The following is a 15,442-nucleotide window of genomic DNA, read 5'->3' as shown; positions in this document are numbered from 1 at the left end:
TCCTGCCCCACTGGCCACGGTGGTCCTGGCCTGTCTTCTTATCAGGACCCACTGCTGCAACAAGGAAGGACCAGCCACGTGTGCCAGCTAGGGCTCCCCGGCCACGGCTGGCTTCTCCTCTCCAGCACTGCTTCTTTCTCTCCCCTCTTCTCTTTTCTGTCTGCAGTCACTGTTCCGTTTGGGGGCAAAGGCCATCTCCCTAGGTGTCATTTCTTCATTTGTGACTTAGGTGTACACATACATTTTGAATATCTATTTATTATAATTTTTCCTATTAATATGTAGGAGCTCTTTATGTTTGGGGGATATAACTATTTCCTCTCCTCTAAGTTTCAAGTTATTTTTCCAGTTCATTATTTACTTTTTGCTTCAGTTAAAGATGATATGTTTGTATATGTATTTATTTTAGGAGCAGGAAGAAAGGAATGGAACCATTCTCTCAAAAGTAAGTATCTGCAACATGACACACGCACACACATACACACACATGCATACACACACGCGCACACACATACACACACACATACACAGAAAGACTATGTAATACTTTACTCCCACTCTGGGAGCTCAGCATAAGCTCTACTCTACCAAGCCTCTCTGGCCCAAACACATCCTCATCTTATCAGATACAGAATCCATGGAATAAAGAGGTTTACACTGTCGGCACCGGAAATATGACCAGACAGAATGAAAACACGCTAACCCCTTTAGAAAGCTGTAAGGAAGCAACATGCGTCCTCAGCTCCCCTCTCTTCCATGCAGTCCTGAAAATACTATCAAGATTTCACTGGAAGAATGTTCACCACTAGTTATAACAGGCCCTTTTCGGGGGATGGTAATTCAGTTTTGGTTTTTGTAAATTTAAAATTTGACAACAGTGTCTCTCCCATTTTGTTTCCATGAAAAAATATCTGGGGTACTTGCCTAAGCCTCACCCAAGCCTGTCCTTACCCACAGCCCTCTGGCCCCGCTGGCCCTCAACCTCCACCCCAGTCAAGGTTTCCCCAACCTCTTCTCCCTTTTGTCCACAGAAATCGTCCTTTCTTAAAGCTCTTCCCCTTGGATCCAGGGGGTGGGTCTGACAGTGCACGCACACATGGGAGGAGAGAGGGCTCTGTCAGGAGAACTTAATTCGTGGTCTTGAATCTTTTTTTTTTTTTTTCTGGCTGTGCCACGCGCCATATAGCATCTTAGTTCCCCAACCAGGGATCGAACCCACGCCCCCTGCACTGGAAGCGCAGAGTCTTAGCCACTGGACCGCCAGGGAAGTCCCTTGAATCATTACTTTAATGATGGGAACTTCTGGCTGGGGTAGGAAGGCTTCTAGAAATTTTTCTAAACATCCATAGCGGTGGCCGCTACTCTCCCCCAGACTGAGATCCATCTATGCGGAAATCACATTCTTGGTTTTTCAGAATGCAAGCTCAGGCGTGCCCGGTGCTGTGTACAATGCCTGGCACATGGTTGGGGTTGGATAAAAAATAACTGTTAAACGAATAAAGGGACTCTGGAGCCAGCTGCCTGGGTTCAAATCCTGACTCTGTCACTTACTAGCTGTGCAACCGTAGGCAACGTTCTCAACTTCTCTGGGTCTTATTGGTAAAATGGGGATAATAACATTCCCTATCCCACTTGGGAGAGGATTAATGCATTAACACATGTGAAGTGTTTCTGCGGTACTTGGCACATGGAAAGCGCTGATTAAATGCTACTTATTATTATTACAAATAAGAAAGTATGTCACCAAAAGGAATCAAGATGTACAAAAAGCTGCTGGTGTTCTCAACGTTATTTAGTATCAATATCACTTAGTGAGAGAGATCAGGCAGAACGCAGATAAGTAGAATACAAAACCAAAGGCTATAAATGCCAAATGAAAGGCACAAAATGCTATGGGAATTCTGAGGAAAGATCATTTCAGCGAAAAGGGACGAAGACACTTTGTGTGAAGATGTAATATACCTCTGCCGGCTCCTGGAAGAATTTTACATGACAGGTTGGATGACACCTCTGGGAAAAGGGACGGCATATTAGTTTGGGTTCTCCGAAAAGCAGACACCAAGACAGGAGTGTACACGCAGGAGGTTTACTGAGGGAGCTGTCTGTGAAGGATGAAGGGGAGGACCTGAGAAGGAAGGTCTGACCCCTGCACAGAAGAGGGGAGGGGAGGAGGGCTGAGGAGGAAGAGGCAGCACAGGTCTGAAAAGCTGCCGGCCAGGCCAACAGGGAGCCCTTGAGACAAAGTCTCCCTTCAGAGGCATCTGGGTCTCAAAGGAACGGCCACATCAGTACCCCCGCGTGTTCAGTAACTGGCTGGGAGGAGCCCAGGAGGAGCTCAGCTTTGGCTACACAGTGGTGGTGAATCCAAGGGCAGCATTGGGAGCAACGGCCAGTGGCGCTCCCCGGAGCACAGCTGATCTGAATGCTCACCCTCACAGCTCCCACAGCTGGGCACAAGCATCGTCCCTAGTACCTCCTGTGCCCTTGAAAGCCAGGTTGAGCCTCAATAAATAAATGACATCACTGAAACTCAAACACAAGACAACATCAACGGGTTCCTTATCTTTTTCAAAAGGAATTTTTTTTTAACTAAACCACAGTTGCAAGATCAAAGTACATATTTACTTTTAAAGATTACAACTACTTTTAAAATAGTGTTCAGTATCTTTCAGACGTGGTTTCAGTTTCTAAAACAACACAAAGGACATAAAATCGTTATGAAACATCTCTTTGCTAAATATCAAAGTTAAAATTCTGGAATGAGGATTCAGAACTAATGCAGAAACAAAGCTCTGCTAAGAACCTAGAGGGTAATAAATCCTTAGACAGCAATTTGATCAAATGAGAATACGAGAAAACATTTGCAAAAGCGTGAAGTGCTACATGAATGTGAGCTATGGATACAGTCAAGTTACGTCTTAGGTGGGGTTAAGTCACGTGAAAGGTAAAAATGGAGAAAATCACAATTACCCTTAAACATGAGCGGCACACCCAGCAGGGAAGATGTTCCCACAGTGACAGACATGAAGGAAAGAAGACCTCTGAGGACACAGCGAAGTCCCTTGTCCCTCCTCATGCTGCCAGGCAGGCACATGGTCGCTGAGTGGAAGGGCAGGCAGCATCCACATCACTTAAACTGTGCCCATTTTATTTATATAGATACACATCATATATATTTATATTTATATATATATAAATATATATACACATACACACACAGACCCATCCATCCTCAATCTGTAATTTCCCAGTCTCTTCCTGGCATATTAATGTGTACTCTTCCCATTGCAAGGCCCAGAAATCTTATATGACTCAAGCCGGCTAGAGCAAAAACAGGGTGCTCCAGGCTCCTATAACTGAGAAGCTCGGGGTGGGGATGGCACAGACAGGGCTGAGCCCCTCAGCTCACACAGGGTCCACGGACGCTCCTCACTCTCCATCTCTCCGCTCTGCTTCCCTCTGACTGTGAATTCAATTTGAGGTGTGTGCTCCCCACATGGAGGGAAAGATGAACACTGGCAGCCCAGGCTACATCCTCCTGGTCTGTAATCCAAATGCATGGGAGCTCTCACCCGCCAGGAATCCATGTTTCAAACCTCAGGGAGACTGGGACTCCTGGACTATCACCGAGGGAAGGCACTGGATTTGGTGGCTCCTCTGCTTAAAACTCTTCCCCGGATTCCAAACGTCCACCCATGGCACAGGGTAAAGGACAGTGTGCACTTAGCCACGTGGTGGCCACACCATCACCTCTGCACAAGCTCCTCTCTCGGCAGTCCCCTTGCCCCCAGCTGCCCACCTGGGAAACCCGTGTTCATTACTCCAGACCCACCTCAGCCCCGCACCCCTAAGGAAGCACTGGCAGCCTCTCCAAGGGGCCCTTCTGCTGTGCCTCCTCTACACCTGCAGCCACCTGTACAGTCCCACCCACCACACGCACTCCCCCACCCCTACCCCATCCCCACACCCCAGCACTAACATCCTCGTGGTAAATGCAGCTGTTTACCTGTCTCCCCTAACAAACAGTAAATCCTGGGCTTGTGCCTTATTGATCTCTGAAGACACAGCCCTACCAAGCAGACACACACACACACACACACACACACACACGGACTCGAAAAAATGTACGTGAAACTGAATTTTTTAAAAATCCAAGAAAAAGATAGTTGCTTACTACATTTATATATTAATTATTCTTGATTTTACAGTAGAGTAACATATTCCTTCTTTTAAAAATAATTTTAAAATTTAAATTGAATCAATTTGCTATTTTGAAAGCAATAAACTGTTCTCTAGTTTCATCTGTGGCACTTAGAGACCAAAGATCAGTGCTCTAAACAGCTAGTAAAAGTATTTATGTCCAGCTGCAAATAAAGCACTTACAAACAAAATAAAAGTACAAATTATAAAAGTTTACATCAAAATATTCCAGACCTACCAATTATCTCTCTTCCCAGAATAAAAGGTCAAAGGCAACCTTTTCTAGTTATCTCAAACAAAACATCTGAGCTCAGTCAGACTTTTATCCTAGGTCCACCTTTCTCACTTCAGAAGGCTAGACAATTTCAAGCACTAGGAGCAGGGACGGCGTATTTGTGTGACATATATGTGTCCAAAGTTCATTTTACATTCCAGAAGTTACAGATATAAAATGTTACTAACCGGTGAAAAATGAGCAAAGGGAGCATTAGGGCAAAATCGCTTTAATTAAGACGAGGTCAACTGAGAGAAACCATCCCAAGACTGTCTGAAGGGCCTGGAGTTATACCCCCAGCTTTGCTCTGGTTGCAGAATGTCCATGTGGCACTAATGTCCATGCAAATATTTTACCACCTGTAAGGCCTGCCAAGGGCACGGAGAGGTCAGTGAACACGAAAACACAGGAGTCTTTTTATCTTCTGCCATGTTCAAGTCAAATACGGCCTCAAGTCTCCCTAGAAGAATACGGTAAAGCAGACTAGGCAGAGAGCAGCAAAACTCAAAGCAACATTTCTGGGAGACGCGCAAAAACTACTTGGCTTTTGTTTACAAGTTAACATTCACTCTGGTGGGTAAATATATTTTCTGGTATGTAAATATGGTTGCGTCAGGTAACTAGCAAAAGCTCGACACGGGCTGTATAATCCTATGACCCCCAGCTCTGCCCCTTAGAGACAGGGAGCTGGCAGACAAGGAGCCCACCTCCGGGAGCCTCAGTCTCCCCATCTCGAGGTCGGGGGTGGGAACACTACCTTCATCACAGGTTGTAGGACGATCCAGTGAGATCACAATGCTAATAACCATGCCATAGCTTTCTAACCCCTCATTAAGCTCCAGACACCACATCCAGCACCTCCCAGACAGTTCCATTTGTATCTCACCTTCTTCTCAAACTCAACACACATCAGCACCAAACTCATCTTGCTCTGTCGTTAGCCAGAGTCTCCTCCCAACTCTTCTGGCTCTATCCAAGACACCTCCACTCCCCCAAATACCTAACACCAATTATCAAATTCTAACAACGCAGTTTATTGCTAGTCAGATTGCAAAGGAAGTGGCCGCCTCAACCCTCGCTGCCTGCAGGGCAATGGGAGCGACACTGAGGACAGCACTGTGGGACAGCACTGTGGGTTGAGGCAGAAACGCAGCAGTCTGACCTCCATGGAATCTAATCCAAGAAAATAATGCAAAATGCAGGAGAAGCCGCCTCCCAAGATGTTCAGAGTAGTTATTATTTACACCAGAGAAAGAAAGAAAAAGAGAGAAAAAGCGAGAGAGGAAAAAAAGAGGGAGAGCTGAAGGAAGGAAACTATTTAACTACCCAAGAAATGGTAAGCTAAATTATGGTACATCGCCTCAACAAACATCTGTAGTTAATAAAAATAAAAGGAACAAAACATGGGGAAATGCTAAAAGTAAGCTTAAAAGGCAACGTTTAAAATTGTAAGTGAACTTGTCCCTACTTAAAGCAACAGATGCACAAAAGGAAACATGTCAAAATGTTGAGTTTTGCTCTATGGGCGTATAGAGCCTCTGTGAGCAACTGTTCTCTCCTCTCTGGTTCCAGATATTTGGTCTGAACCCTGGTGTCACTAGATTTGACTGGCCTGTGGCCCCTGACCCCAAACCACTTCTCCTTCAGATTAATCACTCCTCGCCCAGCTTCTGCAAACCTCATGTTCATTCCTCCCTGAGAATCGCTTGTCCTGCCACAGGGTCCTTCGTGGCCCCGCCCCTCCTCTCCAGGCCCCAGCCCCTGTCTGTTCCTTCGTCACCAGTCTTCTCAGTGTCTCCCTGCCTTCCCACTGGCCCCGTCCATTTATCCTGGCCCTGCCGGCAGAGAGGCAGTGCTTGAATATTACCATTTGACCTGCTAAGAATTCTCCAATGGGCCCTCTCACCTGCAGGATAAGATCTGAGCTTCTAACTGCGGCAAACAAGGCCCTTTCTGATCTGGCCCCAACCTGCCTCAGCTCCTACCGGTCAGGCCACCTCTCCTCCCCTCCCCCATGACCCCGAAGTCCAACTCGCTGTCCTGCCCTTACCCCTGGCCTACACACCACTTTGGTGACTGCTCTGACACTGTGGACGCCCTCAGGGCCAGGGTTCCAGCACCCAATCCTCAGTGCCCGAGGTTCCTCAACCTCCCGCATCATCACTGTGTATTTCCACCACCAGCTCCTCCCCACCTCGGCCCGAAATGCTCTCCCCCTCGACTCTCCCCAAGTCTAACCCTGCTCTGTCCAGCATGCCGCGCTGGCTACCTGTGGCTCCTGGGCTCTCGAAATGCCACTGGCCCGACCGGAGACGTGCTGCACACGTACAGTACACATGGGATTTCAAAGACTTGCTATCAAAAAATGATGGAAAAAACTGAACATTTTACTTTCATTACCTGTTGATTTAACACATATTAGATGTATGGGGTTAAAAATATATAGATATTAGTAAAATTAATTTCACCTGTTTCTTTTTACTTTTTTAGATGTGGCTACCAGAGCATTTTTAATCACACTTGTGGCTGACATCTATTTCTATTGGACAGAACAAGTCTAACCATTCTTCAGGGTCTCCTTCAAGATGCCCCTATCTTTGTTCTTAATGATCTTTTCTGCCCCTAGAAATCCTATAATGGAGTCCACCGTATATAAGCCACTATCTAATTACATAGCACACTACGTGCTTACTGGTATTTTACATCTATTCTTCCTGCCACATCAACACCATTTCTAAATCCTATTTTGGGACTCACAGTAGGCACTCAACTTGTAATTAGACATGGAATCTTTGCTGCAGCAAGACAGCAGTTTACAGAATGTTTTTTTAGTTTTGTTTTGTTTACTTATTTATTTTCCCAAGGATGATTTCAACAATGTAAGGAGACCTGGGAGTCAGGGGACCTATCAGCTCTTTGTTCTTCCTCTAAATTACATAATACATACACAACGTTGAGTGCATGGCTTGGCCCCCAGTAAGCCCTGCCTGTGTCTCAGTTTCCCCTCCCCCTTTAAAATAAAGTTAAGGGCTTCCCTGGTGGCACAGTGGTTGAGAGTACGCCTGCTGAGGCAGGGGACACGGGTTCGTGCCCCGGTCCGGGAAGATCTCACATGCCGCAGAGCGGCTGGGCCCGTGAGCCATGGCCGCTGAGCCTGTGCTCCACAATGGGAGAGGCCACAACAGTGAGAGGTCCGCATACCACAAAAAAATTAAATTAAATTAAATTAAAATTAAATAAAATAAAGTTAATAATACCAGGCCAATCTACAATATATAGGCAGGTCAAAGTAGCTAAGCAAGTTCTAACTGGAGTCATTACCATGATATGAAGAAATACTCTACCTTTCACAGCTAACTGTATCTTTCTCAGCCAGCTGTCTTAAATACAGACTAATTTTTATGAAGAGGGAGCAAATCCATCACCATTATTAAAATAAGAAAGGAGAAGGGACAACCTACCAAAACGCTTGTCCCACCCTACTAACGACAGGAAAACAGTAATGACAGAGGAAACTGTTCCATGTCCACTCCAAGCTGAAGTGGCTTATACATCACACTCCCAATAACCTTTATGAGGCAGACATCACCATACCCATTTACAGAGTAAAGAAACAGATTCAAAGACAGGCTGAGTAATTGGTCCAAACTCATGCAGCTGCAGGCTACAAATCCAGGTCAAGTGCTATTAACTTTGTATGTAATAAAAAATAACATCGTTATTATCACTGGAAAATATATGAAAAGCAAGAGTATTATCAAAATATACAAATAAAAATACAATAATAATTTCTATTCATTTCCTTCAAATAGTTTTTTTGTTTTTTTTTGCAAATATACTTTTTTTTCTCCCAGTTTTATAGAGACATAACTGACATGTAGCACTGTATAAGTTTAAGGTGCACAGCATAATGATTTGACTTACATACACCATGAAATGATTATCACAGAAAGTCTAGTGAACATCCATCATCTCGTATAGATACAAAACGAATGAAATAGGAAAAAAAATGTTTTTCCTTGGGATGAGAATGCTTAGGATTTACTCGTTTAACAACTTCCATATGCAACATACAGGAGTGTTAATTACAGTTACCATGCTGTACATTACATTCCTAGGACTTATTTTATAACTGGAAGTGTGTACCTTTTGACTAACTTCATCCAATCATCCCCCCACACCCTGCCTCTGGTAACCACAAATCTGGTCTCTTCTTCTTTTTCTTTTTAATTTTTATTTGTGTATGGTTGATTTACAATGTTGTGTTAGTTTCTGCTGTACAGCAAAATGAATCAGTTATACATATACATATACATATATCCCCTCTTTTTTAGATTCTTTTCCCATATAAGTCATTCCGGAGTATTGAGTAGAGTTCCCTGTGCTATACAGTAGGTCCTCATTAGTTATCTATTCTACATATAGTAGTGTGTATATGTCAACCCCAATTCAAATAGTTTCTTGATCTTGGCTAAATCCTATTTTTCAGATGAAAAGGACTTTTTTCCTAGTAGACTTTTCCTTAAAGTAGCAAACCAGTAGGATATGCGACGTGGTGGGACTAGTACGTTGCTGTACTATTTTTCTTTAAAGCCTTTCAACCACAGTCGTAAGTGAAAGTTTACATGAAACCTTATGAACTAGAACTCCTCAGACACATTTACAAAAATCTAGTACCTACAGATAAGATTACAGTAATAAATGAAGTAAACTGGGCCAGTCCACCAGCGATGCATCAACAAAAACCAACATACATAAGGAAATATCACAGAGCCTCTCCACGCTGCAAAACTGAGGTCAGATGGCTCAATGAAAGGACAAAAGAAAGTTCCTCAAAATAAGACACACATCTTCAACTGAAACCACAGAGCCTTGAAAACTAACTACTTTCTCAGAACAGTAACAATGTACTGTGTGTCTCTAAGAAAAGGAACATCTAGGTTTAATTGCGTCTGCCTTTGCAAAATGTAGCCAACTTAATCCTGTAGACTTGGACAGAACAAAAGTTCAAGCTCTCTACCACAGAAAAAGTCCCCAAGTATCAACTGCTTTAAAATACCACTCTACTCTCCTTTATCAAAAAATGTCCCTGCAGGAGGTGTTAATCAGTCACTACTAAGAACCCCACACAATGCGTCCTGTGTGCTCCTGGTATTTTAGTACAGGAAGTAGAAAGTTCAGTTTACCAAGAACACCAAATTTCACTTTCAAAAGTCTTGAAAACTAATCCCTCTAACAGTACTTAATTTACATTTCATTCCAAGCTGACCCAGATGGGCGGAATCTCAAGGAATCCGAGAATGTAAAAAACTTCACCTGGCAAAACCAGGTGTGTGGATTTGTTGTTTTCCTTAGAGGTACTTCACGGAGTATAAATAGAAATCATCTGCAAATTTTAATCTCATGAACAAGATCTTTATTTAAAATTCTCACCTATATGATGAATTCTGTTATACCATATTTCCTCACGTGACAGACACATTGAGACTCTGTGCCCTAAATCAGGTGATTTTGCTCATTTTAAGAATAAAAAAAAGACATCTAGAAGAAACATAAAGTATCTTTTTCTCAGCCCGCAAATAACACAAAGACAAGTCTGTCTATAGACAGCAAAGGTGTTTCCACCTTAAACACAAGTTAAGACTAAGGAGGTAAGAAGAGAAAACAAATAGCAAACCAGCTACAGATCACAGGTGGCAGGGGAGAGGAAGCCTTGGGAACACTTCACACCCACAGGGGTGAGTTTCATCCCAGGTCAAGTGCAGGCCGACCTGGGCTCTGCAGAATCTCCACCCAGAGGGCTCATAAAAACGGAAGAAGGCACATAACCATCAGTGTCATCCTGATAATAAAGGAGAAGCAGCCTCCTTGAACCCAGGAAAGTCACCCCTCCCTCCAAGCAGACACGAGGAGCCCCCTTCACACCAAGAACACAAAGAAAATGAAGCAGCCAGACCCATGGGAAGAGAGACGGCACTTACATTTAACCCGGGGCCACTTGGGGGCTCAGTCTGTTCGGGAATCGGACTCAAAAGTAAAAATAAAATTAAAGTGGGGGGGGGGGAGGAGGAGATGACAGTTCAATTAAGTCCGTGCTGGGACCACTTGGGGTCTCAGTCTACTTAGGGTCTCGGACTTAAAAATAAAAATTAAAAACTGGGAGGGAAGATGACAGTTCGATGTGTGCGTGAGAGGACCCCCGGGCGTCCAGGGTTTGCTGGGGAGGGGACCGTCCCGGCCGCGCCCGGTCCCGAGGCCACCCGGCGAGAATCTGGGGTAAGTTTACACTAGAGGGCGACGGGCAAGCCCGCGGGCCAGGCTGCCCGCTTCCCGGGAACAACGCCGGGGCCCGGGCAGAGGGTCTGCGCCCCCCGCCCCGGCATCCCGCCCCGACCCCCGCCCGCGCCGCGCCTCACCCAGCAGCGCCCGCAGGTGCTTCAGGCGGGTCAGCACGTCCTTCTTGGGGTCCAGCACCTTCTGCGTGGACTTCTTCACATCCCCGTGGCTCCTTCGGGAGAACATCCCGCCGCGGGGAGCCCGGGCCCCGCCGGCGGGGCAGGAGGCGCCTGCGCCGCGCGAGTCACCGCATAGGGTCAGGCCGGCGCGTGTCTCCCGGGCCGCCCGCCGCCGCCCGCCGCCGCTACCGCTGTAGCTCCAGGAAGGAGGGGCGGGCCTGGCCGGCGAGGGGCGGAGCAGGAAGGCGGTGTCGACGCTAAACCCATCGCCCCGCCCCACGGGAGGTGCCGTCCGGCCCCTGGGCGCAGCGCACGCGCGCGTCGTCTGGACCCGCCTCGCGGGGGCGCGCCCGGGCTCCGAGGAGGCGCCGCGAATCACAAAGAAGCGGGCCCCGCGCACACGCTGTACTCCAAGTCCCGGGATGCACCGCGACAGAGCCCTCCAATCAGGCTGGCGCGCTTTCGGCGCGATGAGAGTCAGTGGGCCGGCTCTGAGCACGTGCCCCCTCTCCGCCCCTCCGTGGGCCGCAAGTGCTCCTGGGAAAGGTAGTTCTCCAGGAGGCGAGACCCTGAGACCACATTTCCAGGGTCCCGGTCACTGGGCAGCATCCGCCCGCCCCCTACCCCGGGAGGCCCAAGGCTTCTGTATCTGTAGTCTCCGGCCTGTGCGCCCACCCAGTTCCCTCTAGTGCAACGTGAACCACAGAAACTCACAACAGGGAGTGAGGGAGCGAGTGGAAATCCCGTTGATCATACCAAAATCGGAGCTCCAATTACACACTAAAATGAATGGCTTTGGCAGTAGGGAAGGGCATGCCTAGGCTCTGGGAGAGGAGGCCAGCCCCACTCCCCTTGGTTCCTGGGACCCGTCTTCACTTGGGATGTGAGAGTGCCTCACTGGCAGGTTCCTCAACGTCTTGCCTCTTGCTTTGTAGGAAGTGCATGTTCTCTGTGTTGTGCAAGGCCACCTAGCAATACAGTAGCAGAACCAGAAATAGAACCTGAGGGACCTTACTCTCAGGCTGGGATGCTTTTTAAGGCCAGGTGCCTGTAACCTGAGGCAAGACTTTGAGATGGAAGATGGTCTGGAGATCTGCAGGGTTATTTATTGGCATCTGGATCCTTTGATGCTTCAAATTTTGACAACATTTTAGCAAACACTTAAGCTGGCTGTTTAAAATCACGTGATCTCCATCAAATTGGGACAGCACAACTGTCTTTTCCTCATTCGGCTAAACTGTAACTTGGGGGAAGAGCCAGCGATTTACACAGCCTTCTAGCCTCATCGCTGGGCACTGTATTTGACCTCGAATCACTCAATAAAAGTTCGTTAAATAAAATGGGATAAAAAGCTAAAATAATCCTACATATTTAATCCAGGCATGCAAAAAATATCTCTTGGTTGTTAGATCCTCTATTTTTCAAGTTATCAAATAGCATTGATAGAACTGGGATATATTCATACAAAGGAATGTTACTCAGCAGTAAAAAGGAATAGACAACCAATAAACCCAATGGCATGGATGAATCTCAGACCCAGAGATGGAAGCCCCACACTCAGGATGACAGAACTGCCCTACCAGCCTGGGTTCCTGGATGACCTCTCCATCAGGACCACAAACCCTCCAAGACTGTCACAAGAGTGAAATAACCTTCTCTCTTAAGTCAAAGCATTCTGGGTGTCTTTGTTGCAGAAATTTAGCCTGTACCTGGCTACACATAGTAAGTCACAATATTCACCGCACCATTCTTTTAGGGGAAGATAACTTTCATTGCATTGATGGAAAAAAAATAGGATGCACTTGTCTTAGGGAATTCAATTTATCTATCGCAGGTCAACCTATCATCAAAGTCAAACATTTGTTGAGCACCTGCTATGTGCAAGGCATGAGTCTAAACCTTGGGGATAAAAAGCTGTATAAGATGCAGCCTCCTTACCTCCAAAGCTTCCAATTTAGTTGAGGGCAGAGCAGCTAGATAAATGAAGAGATAAACAACAGTGTTCAGTGAACACATGACATGGTCAAAACTTGGTAGTAACAGAAATAGGCATTCATGCATACAAGTTCATCTCATCCATCGTATCTAGCCTTTACTCACTGATGAAAATGTAGAACTCCAGGTCTTCTCTAAAATAATCAAGAAACATAAGTTATTATTTTGAGGTTTTTCACCCACCCACCATGTATATATATTCCATGTGAAATAAAAATAAATAAAGACACTTCTTATTCTCTGTTGCTCCGCAAAATCATTCCTGCTAGACCGTGAACTTCTTGAGAACATCACCTGCTTTGCAATCGATTTTTATCCCTGGAGGTTCAGAGTGCCAAGTATTTTGTAGACGCTTGAGTACTGTTGAAAAAGTGTCCTGCTGTCATCAATAAATACAGATAATGAAATCAAGAGTTAAAAATTTACAATGTAAACTAAGACTACCCTGAAATGCTATTTGGGTTTTCAAAAAAAAAGCAAAAACAAAAACATGATTTGACAACACACTCTGGTAGCAAAGCTGTAGAGAAACACAGCTAATAGGAGTGTAAAATAGTACAACTCCTATGGGGGAGAATTTAGCCAAATTACAGAAACTTGCTCTTTGACACAAATCCTACTTCTAAGAATCTACTCTGAAGATATACCTCCACAAATATATAAAACCACATGTGGAAGGTTATTCCTTTAGCATTATTTATAATAACCAGTATAGCAGGGTGAACAGATACGTCCATGTCCTAATCCCCAGAATGTGTGATAGTGACTTTTTTTGGAAAAAGGATCTTTGCAGATGTAGTCAAGTCAAGGATCTCAAGGTGAAATCATCTTGGATTATCTGGCTGGGCCCTAAATCTAATAAGTGTCCTTATAAGACACAGAAGAGAAGGCACACAAAGAAAGAAGAAGGTGAAAACAGAGGCAGAGATTGGAGTCATGTGACCACAGCCAACCCCTGCAGTCACCAGAAGCTGGAAGGAGCCAGGAAGGAGTCTCCCTAGGGGTTTTCCAGAGGGTGCCTAGCCTTGACTTTGATTTCAGACTTCTGGACTCCAGAACTGTGTGAAAATAAATTTCTGCACATACGCGCACGCCGGAGAGTAGCTGACTGAACCCAGCCCATCCACATAAGGCTGTGCCACCATAAGAAGTAATGAGAAAATGTCCTATGTTCTCATTTTACTTCATTCATTCATTCATTCGTTAATATCTCAGTCAGCATAATTAGAGAATGTTGTTCAGTACAATGGGTTTGATTTAATTAACATACCGTGCACCCATATTTTAAAATTCTACCCTTCTTGGGCTTCCCTGGTGGTGCAGTGGTTAAGAATCCGCCTGCCAGTGTAGGGGATACGGGTTCGAGCCATGGTCCGGGACGATCCCACATGCCATGGAGCAGCTAAGCCCGTGTGCCGCAACTACTGAGCCCACGTGCCACAACTACTGAAGCCTGCACACCTAGAGCCCATGCTCCGCAACAAGAGAAGCCACCGCCATGAGAAGCCCACGCACCGCAACGAAGAGTGGCCCCTGCTCACCGCAACTAGAGAAAGCCCACGTGCAGCAACAAAGACCCGACTCAGCCATAAATAAATAAAATTTATTTTAAAAAAATTCTACCCTCCTTTTCTCAGAAATCTTTCTAAAATATACCTCAGTTTTCCCCATCTTACTTTTTATTGCGTTATAATTGACACACAATATTCTATTAGTTTCAGGTGTACAACATAGTGATTCAATATCTTTATGCATTACGAAATGATCACCATAATAATCTAGTCACCATCTAGATTGTCATCAGACACAGTTATTCCAATATTATTGACTATATTCTCTATGCTGTACATTAATCCACATCTCCTTAAACAGACTGTTCATTGTTTATGAAACCATCATATATCTCCCCCTACCACTCTGGCCCCCTGCATCTCTTCCTTCATTGGTGTTCCTACTAGCAACAAAGGAGAAATACCTCGTAGGCTTCCCCCATCTAATTTTGACCATATCTTGCCCCAAAACTCAGTCATTGCTATCAGAGACAATTTGTTCGTCTTCTTAACTTCCACAGTTGGAATCATTCCAAATACTTAGATCTGCCAGCTCTGTGGTTTCCAGGTAACCTACACATTAATGTATTTTATCTCCAAATAGTTCATGCATCAGAATTTTTCGGATTGGAAGAATTTTTTTTAGATTGACTAAAATACCTCATGCCTGCGTGTTAATCCTGATAGTCATGAATATTATGTTAATTTTAATATCTGGAAAAAATCAACTTTCAGCCTCAAATATTCCTGTCAGATATGTTCGTTGTGCCTGTCCTCCAGCGTAAGATGTTTTAGTGGGTCAGACATACTGTGGATCTTCATTTGAATGTTATTGCTGCAAACATCAACCCCAGGTTGTCTGTTTTATTGATCATGGGACACTTTGCATTCTTATTCCCTTACAAAAAGCTACAACCTAATAAATTCAGGTTTTTTTTCTTGTATCAGCTTTCACCCTGAAACATTGA

At 45.1% G+C, this 15,442-nt stretch overlaps 1 protein-coding gene across 1 annotated transcript in view; it reads right to left on the bottom strand.

Moving 5' to 3' along the window:
• The window catches only part of RALGAPA2 (Ral GTPase activating protein catalytic subunit alpha 2), a 281,692-nt gene extending 270,590 nt beyond the window's left edge, over window positions 1-11,102 (bottom strand). The window contains exon 1 of the mRNA XM_060031295.1: window positions 10,891-11,102. Coding sequence (XP_059887278.1) covers window positions 10,891-10,996 — 106 coding nt within the window. The 5' untranslated portion in view covers window positions 10,997-11,102. The remainder of the gene's footprint in view (window positions 1-10,890) is intronic.
• Window positions 11,103-15,442: the final 4,340 nt, after the last annotated feature.

Source organism: Delphinus delphis, chromosome 15 (genome assembly GCF_949987515.2).
Source record: "Delphinus delphis chromosome 15, mDelDel1.2, whole genome shotgun sequence".
In the NCBI taxonomy this organism is placed as follows: Eukaryota; Metazoa; Chordata; class Mammalia; order Artiodactyla; family Delphinidae; genus Delphinus; species Delphinus delphis.
Note: the sequence above shows the minus strand (reverse complement) of the source record. Positions and strands in the feature narration are given on the sequence as shown.